At 37.8% G+C, this 19792-nt stretch overlaps 2 protein-coding genes across 3 annotated transcripts; one reads left to right on the top strand and one right to left on the bottom strand.

Annotated features, from left to right (window-relative positions):
- Positions 1–1351: 1351 nt before the first annotated feature.
- On the top strand, positions 1352–19758 carry LOC131436723 (probable nucleoporin Nup54). The gene is made up of 4 exons (XM_058605599.1): positions 1352–1543; positions 17855–18196; positions 18256–19506; positions 19568–19758. Exons 1-4 carry the CDS (start codon positions 1483–1485, stop codon positions 19699–19701), a joined length of 1788 nt encoding a protein of 595 aa, XP_058461582.1. The 5' UTR covers positions 1352–1482; the 3' UTR covers positions 19702–19758.
- Positions 1779–8019, bottom strand: LOC131436724 (uncharacterized). Of its 2 annotated transcripts, XM_058605601.1 has the most exons (5): positions 7740–8019; positions 7489–7577; positions 2328–2509; positions 2068–2209; positions 1779–2009 (listed from the first exon to the last, which is right to left on the bottom strand). In XM_058605601.1, the coding sequence occupies exons 3-5, from the start codon at positions 2503–2505 to the stop codon at positions 1865–1867; spliced, it is 465 nt and encodes a 154-aa protein (XP_058461584.1). In that variant the 5' UTR covers positions 2506–2509; positions 7489–7577; positions 7740–8019; the 3' UTR covers positions 1779–1864. The 2 variants fall into 2 exon arrangements, with proteins under 2 accessions (XP_058461584.1, XP_058461583.1); XM_058605600.1 differs by lacking the exon at positions 7489–7577.
- Positions 19759–19792: the final 34 nt, after the last annotated feature.

Genomic DNA, 19792 nt, shown 5'->3' with positions numbered 1-19792 from the left:
CCGCATTTTTATCCACCTATTCGCCGATCAGACCGACCTGAGATGCGCTTTTTCCCTTTACGGCTTTGACCGAACTGCCGACGCGTGCATGAATTGGTAGGTCGAAACCGACCAACAATTGAGATCGTTGGCAGAAATTTCCTGAGCGACCACCGATACGGTGCAAAAAGTCGGAGAAGAAATATCGATCTCAATTCTCGGTTGATTTTTCATTTTTCATTTTTCGTATAAGCAAGTGACAGTTTCTCTTTGTTTACTTTCTCTTCTATTGATTACCAAGCGGTTTCCACGTTTATCACTCAACTCTTTGCATGAAATGATACCCGAAACTTTCGACTTCCAAACAGAATAGTGATATCAAAGAAAATCTTTTTAATCACATCAAAATAATCGAAAGAGAGAGTGATTCAACAGATGTATACCTAATTCGCATGTAGAATGCATTGTCATATGAGGTGCATAAGAATTTGAATTGAAATGTCATCCTTCAGCTATAGGTCTCTTAATAATTTGCTGAATATAGTTTAGTAAAGTATATATAATTACATATTTTATATAATTTTATGATTTTGTTGACTTTTCGTTGTCTGACTTACACAATCACTTTGAAAGAATTGGACGGTTTCGTTTAGCAACCCATAATTCCGTTAACTGAAAACACAAACATTTTATAAGTCATGCAAATAAAAATAGAACAATTTCTGGTAAATTTTTGAAAGGCGCAAATGTTTCATGCATGGTGAAAGAAGTGAAAATGAACAAATCACTGGTACGCTGTTTCGAAAAGGCACCGATAATTCAATTAATATACTCACTATGTCGACTTTCTAAGATATGTAATAGAAAATCAGACTCAATCAATCCCATGAAGATTCTTGCAACCATTTTATTCGAAAATTGCCGCAATATATACATATATACATTAATACAGCGACACATCGAACTGACATGTTTTGACATTGATCAATGTCATAAAGCCACACACTTTAGTCCTATATTCTAACTTAAGATTAAAATGCGCTGAGATATGATTGAGCCATTTGACGACACACTTAACATGTATGCGCTCAATTTTTGAAACGTTCTTGATATCCTAATGAATCTAGAACTTGAAATGTATTTATAGAAACACATTTTAAAAGTGTATGCGTCGGCACTTCGGTCAAAGCCGAAGACGGAAAAACGAATGTCGGGTCGATCTGATCGGTCTGATCGGCCGTGTACGAATAGGCTTTAAGTTGTAAAATTAAATCGTTTTGGTACAGTGTATTGCTCTCGCCGAAATTATTTCAACTTCTTTCTTCGGGTCTTTTGTTTGACAGTTGCAATGATGTTTACTTCAAAGGTTAATATTCTGTTTTGTTTTGTGCTCAACTGTTTCTCGTTTCGAAGAGCGCGATAAATTATTTGAGTGTTTCCAACGAAAATTGTAGACAATTACGTCGGAAAATTAGTGGTTCAGTTAATCAAAATTAATTCAGAATGTCATTTTTTGGAAACACGAGTGGAACCGGACTTGGATCAACGAGCACACCAGCAAAACGTAAGTAAACCAGCAAGCTTTTTCGGATCAGGTTATGTACATGATACTTGATACAAAAATATAACCAGCCGGTATAGCACTCGGATTTTAGGAAAGCTGTTCTTGGTCAGCAATGACAAACGTTCCTGCCTGTTATTTTTAATTCCCATTTTAAAGTCTTTTATTAACAATATGGAAATATCCAAACTAAGATATATTAATAATGGAACTGAATTTGGATTGAAACTGTAACATCTTCAATTTTAGTAATATTTCATTTAATGGAATTGAATTGATGTAATGCTCTTAGATCGTACAAGTTTACAAAATGTCAGATATTCTTCATTGGCGAAGAAAGGTTTGTTCCGGGAACGCCTCTACTTCTCGTTCTCTGGAGAAATTTCTGGAATGACTTCGAGAGCTGCGATAGCTGTACCTTCTGTGGCTTTCAACATTATTTTGATTTTCGATATTTTGAAATCCTTTTCTAAAAAGTAAAATAGTGATTAGCACTGACTTAATATAGATTCATTTGATTAGCCTACCGTTTATAGCACATATAACCGAATATTCCGAGGATAATCAGTACCAATACGGAAGTTATTGTCACCGTGATGTAGATGTAGAACATTTGGATTTTATCTGAGAGCATATCCGAACTGGAAGCCGACTTACTTCGCCACATATCTAAAAAGAGTAAAATGAAGCGTACATTTGTATAGTAAAATATATTCATTTATTTCATCCCAGTTTAACCTTTAGATCATTCACTGGGAAGGAATATTTTCCAATAATATTGACCTACCAATGTAATTAGTGTACTCATCGACGTGTGGAGGATTCGGCAAACTAGTTGTACTGCTAGTAGTGGTGGTCGTTGGTGCGTTTGTGTATGAAAATGAAAAAGCAGAACGGGTTGGTGGACCGGGGAACACAATTTGTCCTTTGTCGCTGAGAAACCGATGACCAGATTTGATGTACATGATGCTGAAAATAATCGAAAGATGTGGGTTGAATTTAATGTAAAACAATACATTAAAAAATAGTTGGGCTCAATTTTTAAAATATATTCATGTATAATACTTTATAACCGTCATACTATTCTATTCATAATGAATCAATACTACTTATTGACAAATTTGAGTACCCGTATTTTAAAAATGTATGAAAAGCGTCTTGTGAATAATCTGTGAGGCACTTTACTTCAATTATTTGTGATTTTTATCGATAGCTTTTTGTTCAGTAACGGCCGTGTAAACAAACTTGTATGATGTCTTTAAACATAGCATGAATATGAGTACAATGATTGGATGTTGCATTTTTCGAATTACTCGATTATTCAATAATCGAGTATAATTTTCGAATTATTCGATTCAATTTCAATCCATTATCAGGGTTTTCAATCGATTACTTAATCAAATATACGAATATTGAAAACTAATCGATTGAATATCGATTCGAATATTTAAGATTAATCTATTATTGCTAAGTGCGAACCCAACTTAGTTTCGTGAAAAATGTTTGTTTGATGAAACTAGCGTGGGTCAGGGTTTCAAATTTCTCCATCAAAAACGACATAAATAGAATACACTGGCGATTGTATGCCGAAGTTTCTTGAAAATTGATACTTGAATAAATATGAAGCAATGAACGAAGAAAATGAATGGCAGCGGCTACACGCCAAAACAGAGAAAGGTATAATGAAAAGGTTTCGAAATTGTGTTCTTTCTTTCATTTGCCCTTTCACTCATTTGCTGTTTTCAGTGAAAATCCCATAGTATACCGTGTCGATATTCAACCGAAGCTTTGAGAATCGGAAAAGACAGAAAAAGGTTTCACAATGACTTTTACTTGTTGGCGCTCGAATTTGTAGTAGTTTCTGTTTCCAAAAAGGTTCTGGGATGTAATTACTTCGATTTGTCATATTTTAGTCACTCTTTATAGCCAAGCGTCACATATTTTCAATACATCGATGAAAAAATGAAAATTGAAATTCTGTTGATGCTCCCTGCAGACGCTAGTTTGGTTTCGTCTTGTCATAGAGGAAAGAGTGACATTGACAAATATACTCTCTCATTTTTTCAAAGAGAAACGATAATGCTTCGTCTCTCTTCGTTTGTACTAGTGTGAATCCGGGACTGGCTCCGAATTCAGTTGCAAAATTTAGATTCGAATTCCGGATGAAGAATTTTCATGAATTTAGTTCTATAATTCTGTTTCTATAATTTAGTTCTATAATTCTGGAAATGAACTCATTTTCAGAATTCATGTTCTCAATTTAATCTTCGAACTTTATTCCGAACCTGAATTAAGCAACTAAATTCAGTTCCAAAATCGAGTTCCAGAACCCAAATTCAATTCCATCATGCAAATTCTGAGTTCTGAACCAGAAGTCTGGAAACGAATTCTGAAACTGAATTTAGGAATTAAATTCTGAAACTGAATTTAGGAATTAAATTCTGAAACTGAATTTAGGAAATAAATTCTGAAAGTGCATTCAGGATATAAATTATCGTTCCAAAATTCTGGTTCGGAGTTTAGAAAAATTTTGTTCCAGAATCCATATTCTAGCAATTTTGTTTCAGAATTATGAAACTGAATTCCTAAAGCTGAATACTGGATACGAATTCCGAACTTAAATCAAGGCACCAAATTCAGTACCAAAATCTAGTCAAGAAATCAGTATTAGTGTTCTAGAATTAAATTCTGAAACTGATTTTTTAAATAAAATTCTATGCCTTACACTAAGCTGAACTCAGTTCCTAAACTCAGCTTTAGAATTGAAATCCAGAATCCAATCCAAATGAAGATTTGCACCACGCAGAAGGTCTGTTTTCCCTGTTACTTGTTGAAGGTTTCCTGTCCCGTCTAACGCACACGTAGAAATCAACGATTTTCGACCATGGTTTGCCTTTAATACTCTTCCAGTGTAGACAAGAAAGCGTAATGAGTTTTCTCCATTGTTTCTAAAAGCTTAAGAAGACCAAATTTTCTGAGTTATTTATGGTTATCTCACACTCATTATCTAACATAAATTGCTGATAATATTCCTGATAGCATGGAGAAAGAATTATGTTGTTGTGTCCAGTAAAACTCGAGATAACCACGATTAAGGAGTGTATCGATAAGTAGTTAGCAACATTCAAACAGTTATTAGCCTGATATGGCTTAATTTTTTGCAGCGTGTTTTGCGGTGATATGTTTGTTTACATGTCAATAACAGCTGCGCAATCGATTGGTTTCGGTACGGTTTATCGTTTCAATGATGAGTCGAATTGATCCGGAAACGCGAAAGAAAATTCTGCACACTTGGTGCTCAGAAAGTGGTGTCACGTACAACGAAATTGCAAAACGGGTGAAAGTGCACCACACCAGTGTTAAAAATATTATCGAGAAGTTCGGTAAGACCCTTTCCATAAAGGTTTTGCCCCGATCCGGTAGGAAAACGGGTCCCAGCCAGCACGGCCGGAACTTAAAAGTGGTTGAGTACATCAGGAAAACCCCATCGGCGTCGACGCGGGATTTGGCCCAGCAGTTCAACACCAGCATCGGGATGATTCAACGGATCAAAGTTAGGAACTCCCTGAAAACGTACAAGAAACAGAAGGTGCCGAAAAAGTCTCTGGTACAGCAAGTTCATGCCAAATCAAGAGCGTGAAAACTGTATAACCGGATTCTACAGAATAAAGACGTATGCATCCTGATCGACGGCGAAACCTACGCCAAGTACCCGGACCTGGACGACGCTGACACCACGGTGGCGATGGAAAAGTTTGGGCAGAAGGTGTTGGTCTGGCAAGCAATTTGTACCTGTGGTTTGCGGTCATTGATTTTCTTCACGAAGGGAACAATTAACGGCAAGGTGTACGAGGAAGAATGTTTGAAGAAGAGAATGCTGCCACTGTACAGAAAGCATAAGGCTCCTTATCTCTTCTGGTCGGATTTGGCTTCAGCCCACTACTCCAACTCCGTTCTACAGTGGTTGTCAAAAAATAATGTACAATTCGTGGAAAAGGACATCAACCCACCGAACTGCCCGGATCTTCGGACAATTGAAAGGTATTGGGCAATTGTCGAGCGGCACTTTCGGAAGGAAGATACAGTGTCCCAAAACATGCAGGAGTTAAAAAAACTGGACAGATGCCAGCAGGAAAGTCACAAAAGTAACTGTGCAGAATTTAATGAAGAATGTCAAGTCCAAAGTGCGAGCGTTTCACAGAAACTAGGATTTTCTTCAATATAATCAGTGAAATGCATAAAAATGTAATTTTTCTACAATATATCGAACACTGATGTCAAAATATGTTTTTTTCGCTTTTTTATTCAATAATCAATGTTGCTAACTACTTTTCGATACACTCCTTAAGTTCTACCCGAACTTTGAAAAGCCAGCCCATAGTAAATTAAGACGTATTCACATCAAAAGGCGAAAAAGTTACTTAAGCCAGTTGTTATAGTTTGAATTGTTGTTGAGCCCCGATCTCGAAGGAGTGTCAGGGTCAAAGGTGACGTATGGTCTAACTTGTCCGGCATTTTGATCCGACGTGCAGAGAAACAGAGCTATTATCTATTAATCTCACGAGATATCTCTGGAAATACATCACCAACGCGTGAAATATTTCGAAAACTGATGACTGACTGATGCTGTTCATTGTATAAAATCAATTTTTTATGATACTACAAGCTTTTAGATCGGAGATGGTGTCGAAAGAAGAAGTGCGAAAAGCAATTGTGTGCGGTCGCTATGAAAATCCGAACCAAGCTTTTCTTACTGACAGAAGAAAAGCTTGGTTTTCCAGCAAGTTTGTCCATAACGTTCCTAAAATTTTGCACACACGTTTGATAACAGCCAGGAAGGGTGGGAGTGGGGCAAAACCGGATCTCAGGAACCTCCTTAAGGACGCGAAGGTGAAGCAAAAATTGCAGAAGAGACCAGAACTTTTGGTACGTACTGGGACAAGAAAAATTAAAATGTCTCCAACTTTCGATCATCGGTGAGGTATGAAATTGATCAAGGTGAAAACTTTACCGAGCCGTAATGATAAACAGAATGTGACGGCCAAATCTCGGGACTCGTAAGTTATACCTCGAATATTTGACGCTTCCTGTGTTAAGTTTTCCTGTGTGATACTGGACGATGAAACTTATGTACTGGAAGAAAACGGAACGGCGTAGAGGACCATTTCAGGACAACGAAAAAGGCCAAGTTTCTCGAACAATATTAGGTCTGACAGGCAATATGCAGTTGTTGTTGAGCAATTCAAAGCTTCGTCACTGACGTAACGGAAAACAAGGAAATATATCGTGAAGAATGTCTGAAGAATCGCGATTGTTACCATTTCTACCCAGCAATGATGCTCCCTCGTTATTCTGGTCGAATTTGGTATGTTATCACTACGCCAAAGATGTTTTGGAATGGTATAAGGCGAATGTAGTCCATGTTTTACCGAAATAGGTGAATCCACCTAACTGCCCGAAGTTAGGTTCCTTCATGCAGCCTATTTAAGTAGCTGTAATTAGTTTTAAGATGACTAATAATGCAAAATTAAATGAATAAAAATGCATATAATAATAAAAAGCAATACCACTGAGAAAAAAGTTCGAAAATCGAACAGAGACAGCAGATCTCGCTCTAACTAATGGTTTTCGTATATGAGATGACTACTGGAACCGTTTCCCTATACGATCTTCTTTCAATATTTACACAAAACTAGAAGCTTGCACTTTTATAATGTACGACTGATTGAACTGTTTAATAGAAAACATCGATTATTTGAAATGGTGTTCGTCTTGCTCCATATCAATTAACTCGAACTATTCCTTGGGGCTGATCCTAGCAGTTTTTATCAGTTGTTTCCATAATGACGGATGAGATGTCGTAATTCTTAGCATTATTATTAGATTACTGGTAAAGTTGGTTGTCAAACCTATGAGAATTTGCTGCGCCTCATTTCACTGGTACTTACTTCACAACAAGTTTCTTGAAACAATCAAATCAGACAAAGATTTGAGAAACCTTGCAACATGTATCTCGGCAAACGTCTTTTTCGTTAATCTGTCAGACTCATCAAAGTAGGCCATCCATTCATCATTGGTTAAGATTTGTCATTTAGATTCAAGTGCAAGAAATGAGACGATATTTATGTTAAGAGTTTTTCTGAACAGCAGACCGTTGACAAAATTATCCACATTCTGAACAGTGAAATAGGTGACATACCAGTTAAATGTAGTTCACAGAAGGGCTGAATAGTTTACGTTCTACTTGTTCCATCACCACTCAGGATCATCGAAATACCTAAAATCGAATTTGTCTCTCTCGTAATGGTCGAAGTCCGTTTACGCGCCAAACGTATGCTAAGCTCGAAGCAGTTTAACGTAAAACTTTGAAGTAGACTATGAGATAACCGCTTTTGATCTGTACCCCGCCGGTACCAAGTCCGAATAAGCTAACACAGGCCGTCGCGACGTAATGTGTTTACACCTGTCATTACCTTCGGTTACTGGAACAACCCAGCGGGCTCTATTGGGTATACGCTCAAATAATCTTGTACTCGAATTGTACTTCGGAATGCTTCGTGATTTTCATCAATCTGTTTTGATACGCTCATTTTAATTCAATTAGACTATATCAATGCCCAGACGGCATGTCTCTTGTTCCTTCACCGACTTCTACACTGTACGTAAACTTTGGTTCAAAATTGTCGCTAGGGTAATTAATTTGATGGGCAATAAGAAACAGTTACTTAAGGTGAAATGTAGCGGAATGCGAAAATCGCGTTTTTGATCAATTATTCAAAACTAGACCGATTTTCGAAAAACCAAAAACACTTAAGTCTTCGAAATCAAATTTATCATAACTAAGTATTCTTAGAATTTTGAAATTTTGCTTTGCCGAGCCGTAATTGGTTTTTGAAATGTATAAACGGTCACTGTTCCGTCCCACGGGGATGATTTTAGTACTGAAAAGTAGTATTTGTAGCAGAATTTCACAAAGAATCTGAAAATGCAACTCAAAATTATAAAATTTTAGCGAAAACAACCGAAAATTGAAAAAGTTTTCATAAACTTTTCTGCATTTTTTTATTGCTTGCGCGCTGCTGTTTCGTATTGAGGTGGTGTGAGAAATGCACGGTGGGCACGGTGGCATTATATCGTGAGCAAAAAATAGATATAAAATAATGACGCGAATTTATGCAGCATTGGGTTTTGTGTTGAAATAAAAACAACTTGAATACAATAAAATGAGTATTGTAAGAAACCGTTTATTTTCTAAGTAGCTGTCATTTATACAAACAATGTGATAAACATTGAGGGCCAGCTTCGAGCCAGTCAGCATGTAAAGCTTATTGGAATTCATTGGTTTTTCAATTGTTATGAATACAATGAATCAACGCTTGATTTTGCTTTCAAAATCGATTGAATAATAAGGAACTACGAAATAACTTTATATTCAATTTGGTGCCCCAAATATGTGCTTGAGAAAAGATTCACTAAATAATTTTAACTGCATGGTATGATGAACTATTAGTTATAATTGGAATGTATTCCAATAATGTAATCTAAGAAATTATTAATCTATTGATGATTTCTGGCACCGGAGGCCAGAGGCTGTTTGGTCTTCGGTTCGTTATCGTTGAAACAGACATTTCTAGACTCATCATGCTATACAATTCCGAAAGTCGCTTCCGAAAAAAAGTTAATGGTGAATACTTTTACGTAAATTCTATCTCATCGGCGGGAAGGGCCTGGTGAACGACTGGCAAAGATATCGAAAATACTTGAATGTTCTCTTGTCTTCAACCGTTCTTTTGAAGGAGAATCGATGCTTGCTACTAAAATCAGGCATATGCATAGTTAGCAAGTTAGTCAATACATATACATATAACCTCATGTTAATCATTCATAATTACTCATGATTTATAGCTCTAGTGTAAGAGTAATCACTAACAATGATGATTGAATCAGCATATATTCAAAGTGTGAAGAATTCTAAAATCCATTACGTCCCGTCTTTTTTACAAGCCAATATAACGAGAGGTAAACCCACTGCGCTCAATCATTGAAAAAAGTTCTTGTTTCTATGTGGCCGTTTTTCTTGGTACGCTTTGTGCGACGGTTCGTTCAACTGAAGCGGATAAAATTTTGCGCGCATTTTATGACGCTACATTTCACCTTAAGGTGAAATGTAGCGGAATGCGAAAATCGCGTTTTTGATCAATTATTCAAAAACTAGATCGATTTTCGAAAAACCAAAAACACTTAAGTTTTTGAAATCAAATTTATCACAACTAAGTATTCTTAGAATTTTGAAATTTTGCTTTGCCGAGCCGTAATTGGTTTTTGAAATGTATAAACGGTTACTGTTCCGTTCCACGGGGATGATTTTAAAAGTGAAAAGTAGTGTTTGTAGCAGAATTTCACAAAGAATCTGAAAATGCAACTCAAAATTATAAAATATTAGCTAAAACAACCGAAATTTGAAAAAGTTTACATAAACTTTTCCGCATTTTTTTTATTGCTTGCGCGCTGCTGTTTCGTATTGAGGTGGTGTGAGAAATGCACGGTGGGCACGGTGGCATTATATCGCGAACAAAAAAAAATGCATGCATATAAAATAATAACGCGAATTTATGCAGCATTGGGTTTTGTGTTGAAATAAAAAAGAGTTGAATACAATACAATGGGTATCGTAAGAAATCGTTTATTTTCTAAGTAACTGTCATTCATAATGCTAATAATGTCCAATTCTGTTGAGTTCAATGCATTGATGTTGCTGAAGCTATAAAGCTCGGCTGTGTAATATCGTATAACAGGTATTATTTTAGATTGTAGCAATTTTTATAGCAAAACTATAACTTCATCATTGACAAGCTACTGAATGAAATGAATACAAGCCAAGCATTATCGTTCATTAACCTTTGATACAAACAATAATAATAAACAACTCGAATAAACGTCGTCAAGCAAAGCAAAGTCTTGGTATTACATTTATTGTTGAATATGACCAATTGTTTCAACAGACTTCGCAGCCAAGGAGTGGCGGAGCCGTATTGGGAGAATACTGAATCCACACCAGGAAAATGTCTGGGTTTGGAAGTCTTGGAATTACATTCCTTTTGAGAATTTTTTTTACAAGTCAATATAACGAGAGGTAAACCCACTGCGCTCAATCATTGAAAAAAGTTTTTGTTTCTATGTGTCCGTTTTTCTAGGTATGCTTTGTGCGACGGTTCGTTCAACTGAAGCGGATAAAATTTTGCGCGCATTTTATGACGCTACATTTCACCTTAAGGATGGAATTCTGTAAATCCATTACATCCAATCTATACAGGAGGATATTAATTTAATCACACCTTCCGGTTAATCAGCTTATGTTAATCCCACTTTGTGGGATCAAACGGACAAAAACAAATGTGTCCTTATACATTTTGATTCACCTGTGTACCGTTTCAACATGTATACCTGTCAGCTATTTTGGTACAGTGTATATACGTATCCTGTTCTTTCGGTCGATGTGTTCATGGTTGATTTGAGTTTGGATTGAAATGGTTTACTTGAGAGCCACACAAACTGCTTCGGCAACGCATCGGCGTAGGTCATTCTTGGGAAAAATATATTAAAAATAAATAATATGAGTCCTTACGCTATCTAGGTAGATTGAGTAAATCGTTATTGAATTCATTGAATTTACTCAAATGTAGGTCAATATAATCCTCATTGTAGATTACAATAGTAAAATGTAAATCTTTACTATTAACCTGAAGGAAATTGGTATTGATCGATGTTGTTTACTCTATTTTTGCGAAATTCAAAAAAAATATCGTGAATCATAAAAATTATGATTTGTAGGAGGGCGGAAAGAAAGAGAGAGAGAGAGAGAGAAAGATATTCCACGTGTCGCACGTGAGTCACTGAGAGGCGTAGAATCCTGAATGTCCTCCCGGTAACAGGCGCTCGTTTTCGTGGCGGTTAAAAAATAAAGCCAATTAACGGTTGTATCTATTCCGATTGTCAAAAGCAGTGTTTACTTCCGCGAGACCGTCTGGCTTCGAATATCGGTGCTCTACCGTCGTGGAATATCTCCGAACTAATAATTAGGAGAATTGTTATAAATATTAATAAAGTTAAATTGATTCCAATCTCGAAGCATTTGCTGGCCTGGAAGGATTTTTACTGTCGATAGGCTATAAAAGTGGCTTTCAAACTTTTTATATTGCAGACCTTTTTAAATCACAATCACCCTCAGTCTTGTTTACGTCCGTATCGTGCATTCGTACGAACACATACTTTAGAACGAATACGAGCAAGCTATTCTTGTTTTCTCTCGAACGTATTCGAACGCGACTCACGCGGCCACAACATTTTAAAATATCTATTAACATCTTCAAATCAATACTAAACCATGAAAAAATCACTCAAATTCTTATGATAACAAGAATGGGATACGCTAGAATGTATGCGTGTTAGTTTCGAACGATACGTGTATTTGAACATCGTGCGAACGAATGAAAAATCCCATTCCTGTTTACAGACGAATAAGATACGCCAGTTTAATGTTGCGAATAAACCGTTCGAATGCATTGTAAACATAGCAAGTATTGCAAAAGGTCAACATATTTTATTGTATATTTAGTGCATGAGTTTACCAATGTACTAAATATGTAGACTATTGAAAACATGACACAACTAATTACAATTATCAGTTACATGATCTCCTTTCAGATTGACTGCTGTGCAAAGTTCTATTTTTCTATTCATGGCGATTCCAGCCTCGGTAGCTGCGAAGGGTCCGCAGGTCGTTCTCAACTTGTTCGATCCATCTTGCCCGTAGCGCACCTCTTCTTCTTATACCGGTTGGATTTTTGTCGAGAATCATTTTAACCGGGTTATTCTCCGACATTCTAGCAACGTGCCCGGCGCACCGTAACCGCCCGACATTGGCCGTTTGGACGAGGATTGGTCCTCCCAGCAACTGATGCAGTTCATGGTTCATTCGCCTTGTCCACATACCGTCTTCCATCCGCACTCCACCAAAGGTGGTTCACAACACCTTCCGTTCAAAAACACCCACGTTGATTCTATGTTCTACGCTACTAGAAATTACTGTCTTAGCAATAAATTATCTGAATCTTTTTAAGAATTGAGTGATATCCTCAAGGCGGTAACTTAGGATCGTTTATATATTCCCACTATCCCGAGGATGTCGTTTTACAAAAAAGAACTACTCACAGACTAGACTTCCAATTTTACATTTTTGAGATTTATTCAAAAATGGATATAAATTCAGTTGGATTGTATTAAACGTTTGATTTTTGTTACAAAAGTACGAATGTTAGGGGAGACCGGGGTTAAACCGGTCACATTTTGGAGGAAATTGAAAACAAAAACGTTACAAGTAAGATTTTTATCCAAGTTATCTATATCGTTGTACAGCTACTATCTTCAGCAACAATTCCCAATTTGTAATTTGGAAAAATATGCATTGATTCTCTTGTCATGTCGCGATGATGTAACCAACTCGAAATCCAAAAGTTCTGAAATCGCGGAGCCAAATCGAACACTTCTTGAAAATCGAAAAAAAACTTAGGCTTAGCCTCAATTTTTTGTCCGATTTAGTCCCGCACAGACAATTAATTTTCAAAATCAGAAAATTTTAAAATCAAAATTCTGTGAAAAACGTGCTTTTAACATAAATACGATTGATGCTACAATCGATTGACTCAGCATCATCCAGCACACTGACGTCAACCTTTTACATGAAAGCGCGTTTACAAAATCAATCCATGGATTTAAATTATTGTTGGTTCATAAGATATTTAAGCTGTCTGGTTTAGCCCCGTATTCGGCTTAGCCCCAGTCTCCCCTAATTATGGGCGATAACAAACGCAGATACAAATGAAAGGTTTTGTTATTGAATCTTATCTTTATCCTCCACTAGCATTGTCCAGGACTCGTGCCCGTGGAGGATACCCGGTCTAATCAGAGTTTTTGCTCGATCGAAACCTCCTACGGAGTAATACTAACAGATCGGCTGAAAAGTTCGTATCGTTTCTATGAGAGGGCGCCATTAGAATTAAATCCATACCATTTTCAGTTAGTACCAACCTTCAAAAGATACGTGTGTAAATTTGACAGCTGTCTGATTATTAGTTTGTGAGATATTGCATTTTGAGTGAAGCTACTTTAGTTATTGTGAAAAAAATGGAAAAAAAAAGGAATTTCGTGTGTTGATGAAACACTACTTTTTGATGAAAAAAAGTGCCGCCGATACCAAAACATGGCTTGATGAGTGTTATCCAGACTCTGCACCGGGCGAAGCAACAATTCGTAAGTGGTTTGCAAAATTTCGTACTGGTCATCTGAGCACCGAAGACGATGAACGGAGTGGACGTCCAAAAGAGGCTGTTACCGATGAAAATGTGAAAAAAATCCACAAAATGATTTTCAATGACCGTAAAGTGAAGTTGATCGAGATAGCTGACACCCTAAAGATATCAAAGGAACGTATTGGACATATTATTCACGAATATTTGGATATGAGAAAGCTTTGTGCAAAATGGGTGCCGCGTGAGCTCACAATCGATCAAAAACAACAACGAAAAACCATGCTGAAATTGAACTAATTGGGCTTCGAATTGCTCCCTCATCCACCGTATTCTCCAGATTTGGCCCCATGTGACTTTTTCCTGTTCTCAGACCTCAACAGAATGCTCGCTGGTAAAAAATTTAGAAGCAATGAAGAGGTAATCGCTGAAACTGAGGCCTATTTTGAGGCAAAGGACAAATCGTACTACAAAAATGGTATCGAAAAGTTGGAAGATCGCTATAATCGCTGTATCGCCTCTGATGGCAATTATGTTGAATAATAAAAACGAATTTTGGCAAAAAAATGTGTGTTTCTATTAAACGATACGAACTTTTCAGCCGAACTGTTATGTTCACACTGGCCGAAAATAACATGTTTTAACGATAGTAATATAAAGTTAAAACCGCACTGTTCACACTAAGCAAAATGGTTGTACCTATCTGCGTTGCCAGGTCATTTTCCCAAAAATATGTAGTCGGCGCAAAAATCTATCTGTATCATATCGGTATCAATATCTCTTCTACATAAGTAGTAGAAAAGGTGAGCGAAAAAAACAACCTTTTCTCATGTCTATTCAAGCTAAAAACCAAAATCGGTACTTATCTGTGTGATTCGTGAATATAGAGGTCAAAAATCTGTATTGTGATATAGAGGTCATAAATCTGTATAAATACCGAGACATCGGTATACCTGGCAACGTTGGTACCAGTTTTCAGTTTTGTTTTATTATGATTACATGGCTACTTTGATGGAAAACTGCTGTTGTTGAACAGCTTGTTAATTGACATAGTCAAAAAGTGAAGGAAAATGCTAGCAGGGTTGTGCTTTACTGACAATTATATCATGTTATTTCGGGAAAACATGTTTTAATGTGACGTTTATGAATATGAAATAACGCAAAAGTAAAACATGTTATTTCGCTTAAAACATGAAATCGGAGTTAAAACATGTTTTAACTCATAGTGTGAACATAGTATAAGCACGATTTCCTGACAAGGTACATCTATGAATTTCTCCGCTGACGTGGCATTATCGGCAGTCACCAGTGAGCGCAAGTACACGAACTCGTCGACCTGTGTATTTGCGGCACTTTTGTAACATCTGTTGCACATTCGTGCATGAATCCTGCTTGATATTGTCCCACGAATTCGTTCGCAATCACTAGTGTATTGCCACCGTGTTTTAGTAGCTCGCTTGGTAGTTGGTCAACACCAGAGGCCTTATTATTTTTCAATCGGCCTGCCTCCTTCTCGGCTTCTTGGAGGCCTGGGACCGGCAGTTTGTTGTCCTCCGCACGCGTTCCCAAGTTCGTTACCGCGTCTCCACTATTGGTTTCCTCCACATCGCCGTTGAGGTGCTCGTTGAAATATCACCTCACAGTTGTTCGTGAGAAGATTCCCGTTTATATCCCTGGGCAATTCTCATAGTACTAATTGTTTTGTAATCATTCCAGTGGTTACTACGATTCTAAAAAACTTTAACTGCAAGAAAAATGCTACATATTTCTCGCAGGCCCTACTGACCGGACAGCAATCTTCAATGCTTGTTTTTTTGTTTTGCATTTGGTTCGACTTGAAATTTATGTAGGTACGATATTTGGAAGTGCCTTTGATTAGAACGTAAACAGTAATACGAATTTGACATACATTCGAACGTAGCGCATGCGGCTGTAAACAAGAACGAGTGTGAATACTCCACGGACATCACGGTTCAAAAATTCTTCTGTACGCAGAAAATTTATTCAAAAAATACCTACTATCAAAAGAAAATGACAAATATTTGTTAAGGAGAAAGACACTTTGCAAACGTATGGCTAATGTTAACAATGTGAGCGTGAAAAAAAAATTCCATCGTCTCTTTATCAAATTAAACTAATCAGTCGTTTCTGTTTTCATTGGCAATTTAAGAAAAGTAGAAGTTGTGAAAGAAACCTTTTGCAGGAAACTGCTTGTGTAAAATATATTCGCTTTCAGTTTCCTTGCACTAACACACTCCATCAGCAACGAATAGATTACCGTATAGATTTCGAAGATTCAGTTGCAGAATAAAAAGTTACTTATCTTTTATTAACATTCCAACGAAATAGAAACCTTTACTTCAAGAAGCCAAAGGCAACAGTTACGGTATGTTGTCGAAAAACTCTTTATTCTTTCGGCATATTGCTTTTTAACAAATCCTTTTTATTTTTGTTTATTTTGTATAGCGCAATGTAATACAGATGCATTGAAGCAGCGTAGCCAGGCCCGTACCCAGGATTTTGTTTCGGGAGGGGCCCAAAGATAAAAAATAATGTTACAAAAGATTACTTAGGTACCTAATTTTCGGTACGCCTTTTACCGGCGTTTTTAACAGACTTTTTTATCTTTTTCACTGGAACTATCATTATTAAGTATTTAAATAAAATTTGTGACTGTGACCAAGAGACGGTTGTATTGTATTACATTTCTCAACGTTTACTGTCATGCCATTTCAGTCGCACATGTTCGATTCGTGGAGAACGGAAAACATATTCTACATTTGTAGGTCATATTAGTTGATGGTCATACTAACTTACTGTGACTATACAGGTTTCGGTATCAGGTTCTGGAAGTAGCGGTCTAAAATTCCAAAACAGGTGAACAAGGTGGATGGATAAGTAACCGGAACACTAAACCGTTGATTTTACCCGTGGTAAGATCCTTGCACAGCGATTTTGGCATTATTTGTATTGAGGTAGTCCTCCTGAAGTATACTTTGACAAACTCAGAAACTTCAGATTTTACCGACCTATTGAGCCTCCTTTCCAGGCACTCATGCCGCTTCGAAGCACAACTTCAGTCCATTGTCGGGTAATCATTCTGTTCTCTGGCGTATAATAATGGAACCAGCCAAACATGTGCTTGAAGTGCACTTGCGTTCGTTTTTTTAATCCTAAATAAGTATCCAGCGGTAGGATGACTTTCTCGTCTGTAGAATCTTGCCCAATTATCATGGGCTCGCACACTATCTTCTTCTGGTCATCCAGTACGATTTAGTGTCGTTTTATAATTGTCGTTTATTTTGCCCCGGATTTAACCTCCATTTTATTTAGTTTTGATACTGCTTCGTATCAAACTATTTTTGTTTTGTTTCGGGCACCCTCTCTGGGTACGTGCCTGAGCGTAGCTAAACTTTTTACTAGTTAACAAAAAGCCAAAGCTTAAGAATATAGGAAATTTTCCATCTAACATTGACGTAAAACAGATCAAAACTGATATCATGAGATTATATAAAGTGCACCGCTGGCAAAAAAATATTTTAAATCGTTCTTTTAAAAATTACGTAACGAATATTTAAAATAAACATAGTTTTTAGTCGGGTTTTGGGTCACTAAAGACAGATCAAATTTTATAACAGTGATCGTTTTCATTTAGTACCGAACTAAAAAATCGTAAAATGATGTTGTAAGCGGTGATTGGTGCCTCGATGGTGACGTTCCGCACGTTCACTTTCGCTTGTCAGATTAAGCGATCACGATCGGTAATCCAATTAAGCCAATACACACGGTCTTTTTTTCAAGTGCTCTCTAGGGACATACTTAGATACTTGTTGTGCTTGTAGAAACAAATGAGATTGAGTACTATTCGACCTACATGCGCGCTGCGATGACATGTTGTGCTGCATAGCAACGGGCTAAGCTGGAAGTAGCAATTTCGAAATTGAACAACGAATACTTCAGCCACGATACGAATCCTTATTACAATATTATACTATTTGTCTTTTTCCAGCTGGGTTCGGAAATTTTTCATTCGGTGCTCAAACTTCGACACCAGCGTTCGGAAGTACTGCGACCAGTTCGGCGCCATTGCTATTTGGTGGTGGTCAGGCAAACACCAGCACCAACACTGGATTCGGCGGGTTCGGCACAACCGCACCAACTGTCCCGGCAGCGGCTAGTACGTCCGCATTTAGTTTCGGCACTAACACCACGGCTACTGCGGCACCAGCATTCGGGTTCGGGACTGCTGCTGTTTCGACGGCTGCCCCAAATGCCTTTGGCGGATTCGGAACGACTACTACTTCAGCGGCCACCGGATTTGGTGGATTTGGTGCAACAACCACAACGAGTGGTAAGTTAGTACTTTTCGTTAGTTTAGTGCATCATTAGAATTTCACGGCGTCTTTCTAGCTCCTGCATTTGGTGGTTTTGGGGGATTTGGTACAACTGCCACAAGTTCGGCACCTTCATTGTTCGGTCAACCGGCTGCAAGTACCAGTACAGGTTTTGGTGGATTTGGAACATCCTTTGGAACGGGTGGTTTTGGGCAACAAGCAAGCACTGGATTGACATTCGGTCAGGGTTTTCAGCAACAGCAACAACAACAACAGCAACCTCCAGCAATTACTCCAGAAGAGGCCTTCGCTCAGTCTATTTTCAATGTTTCCATATTCGGCGATGAGCGCGACACGGTTATTGCCAAGTGGAACTACCTGCAAGCAATGCTTGGCACGGGCAAGGCATTCTATTCACAGAATAATCCTCCTGTGGACATCAATCCTAGTAACTATTTGTGTCGCTTTAAAACGATGGGATACACTAAACTGCCTGGGAAAGAGAATAAGGTTGGGTTGGTTGGATTGACGGCCAATAAATCCGTTGGACAGATGAAAGACCAGCAGCAGCAGTTCGTTGCTAATCTGAACCAAATTTTTGGCAACAAACCAAATCTGGTGATCAGCGTAGACAGTGTCAAAGTGGTTGGAGAAAGTAAATCTCAGATTATACTCTACGTGGAAGAAAAATCAATGAATTCTAACGAAACCAAGCGGATCTTGGCGACTGAAGTTGCCAACTATCTGAATCAACCAACACCGAAACAACAATTGAATTCGCTTGGCGTTGAATCTGTTGTCGCGTTGGTGCTGCCTGAGGAAGATCAATTGAAGGAATATCTTGAGAATCCTCCTAAAGGGATTGACCCCCGCATGTGGCAACAGGCTAAGATTGACAATCCAGATCCAAAAAGGTTCATTCCGGCACCGATGATTGGCTTTCAGGAGCTCAGATGGCGCATCAAATGTCAGGAAAGCGAAACTGACATTCATGTTTCGTATCTATCCAAGGTTGAAAAAGAAATCGAACAGTTGAAGCAAAGACACACCAACACGACTGCCAAGATAATGGAACATCGACGAAAATTTGCTGAACTTAGCCATCGGATATTGAAGATTATAGTTAAGCAGGAGAGTACCCGCAAGATGGGATTAGCGCTATCGCCCGAGGAGGAAATAATCCGCAGCAAACTGGAAAACATGCATGCGCTGGTTTCCACTCCGACTCAGTTCAAAGGAAAGCTAAGCGAGCTATTGTCACAAATGAGGATGCAGAGGAACCAATGGGCACACGCCGGAGGTGGTAACGAGTATACCTTAGACAAAGGTGAGTTGTTGTGTTTCTCCGTTTTTCAAGATTGTGTTATTGAATAGGCGAAATTTTGCAGAATCATCCGAGGAGATGAAAAGTTTTTTGACCATGCAGCAGAAAGCGATGGCTTTTCTGGTGGAAACAGTAAACAAAGATCTAAAGGATCTCAAGGTTATTTCGGATGGGATGGCTCGATTGATACAGAGCTAAGGTAAATGTAGATGTATTTTTGCGGTTCCAGCTGTTGAATGAAAAAGAAATAAAATGTGCCCTTTTGCGAAATGCACTGAATGATTACATA

This window comes from Malaya genurostris, chromosome 3 (genome assembly GCF_030247185.1).
Source record: "Malaya genurostris strain Urasoe2022 chromosome 3, Malgen_1.1, whole genome shotgun sequence".
NCBI classification, from domain to species: Eukaryota; Metazoa; Arthropoda; class Insecta; order Diptera; family Culicidae; genus Malaya; species Malaya genurostris.
This window is presented reverse-complemented; position numbering and strand designations above follow the sequence as displayed.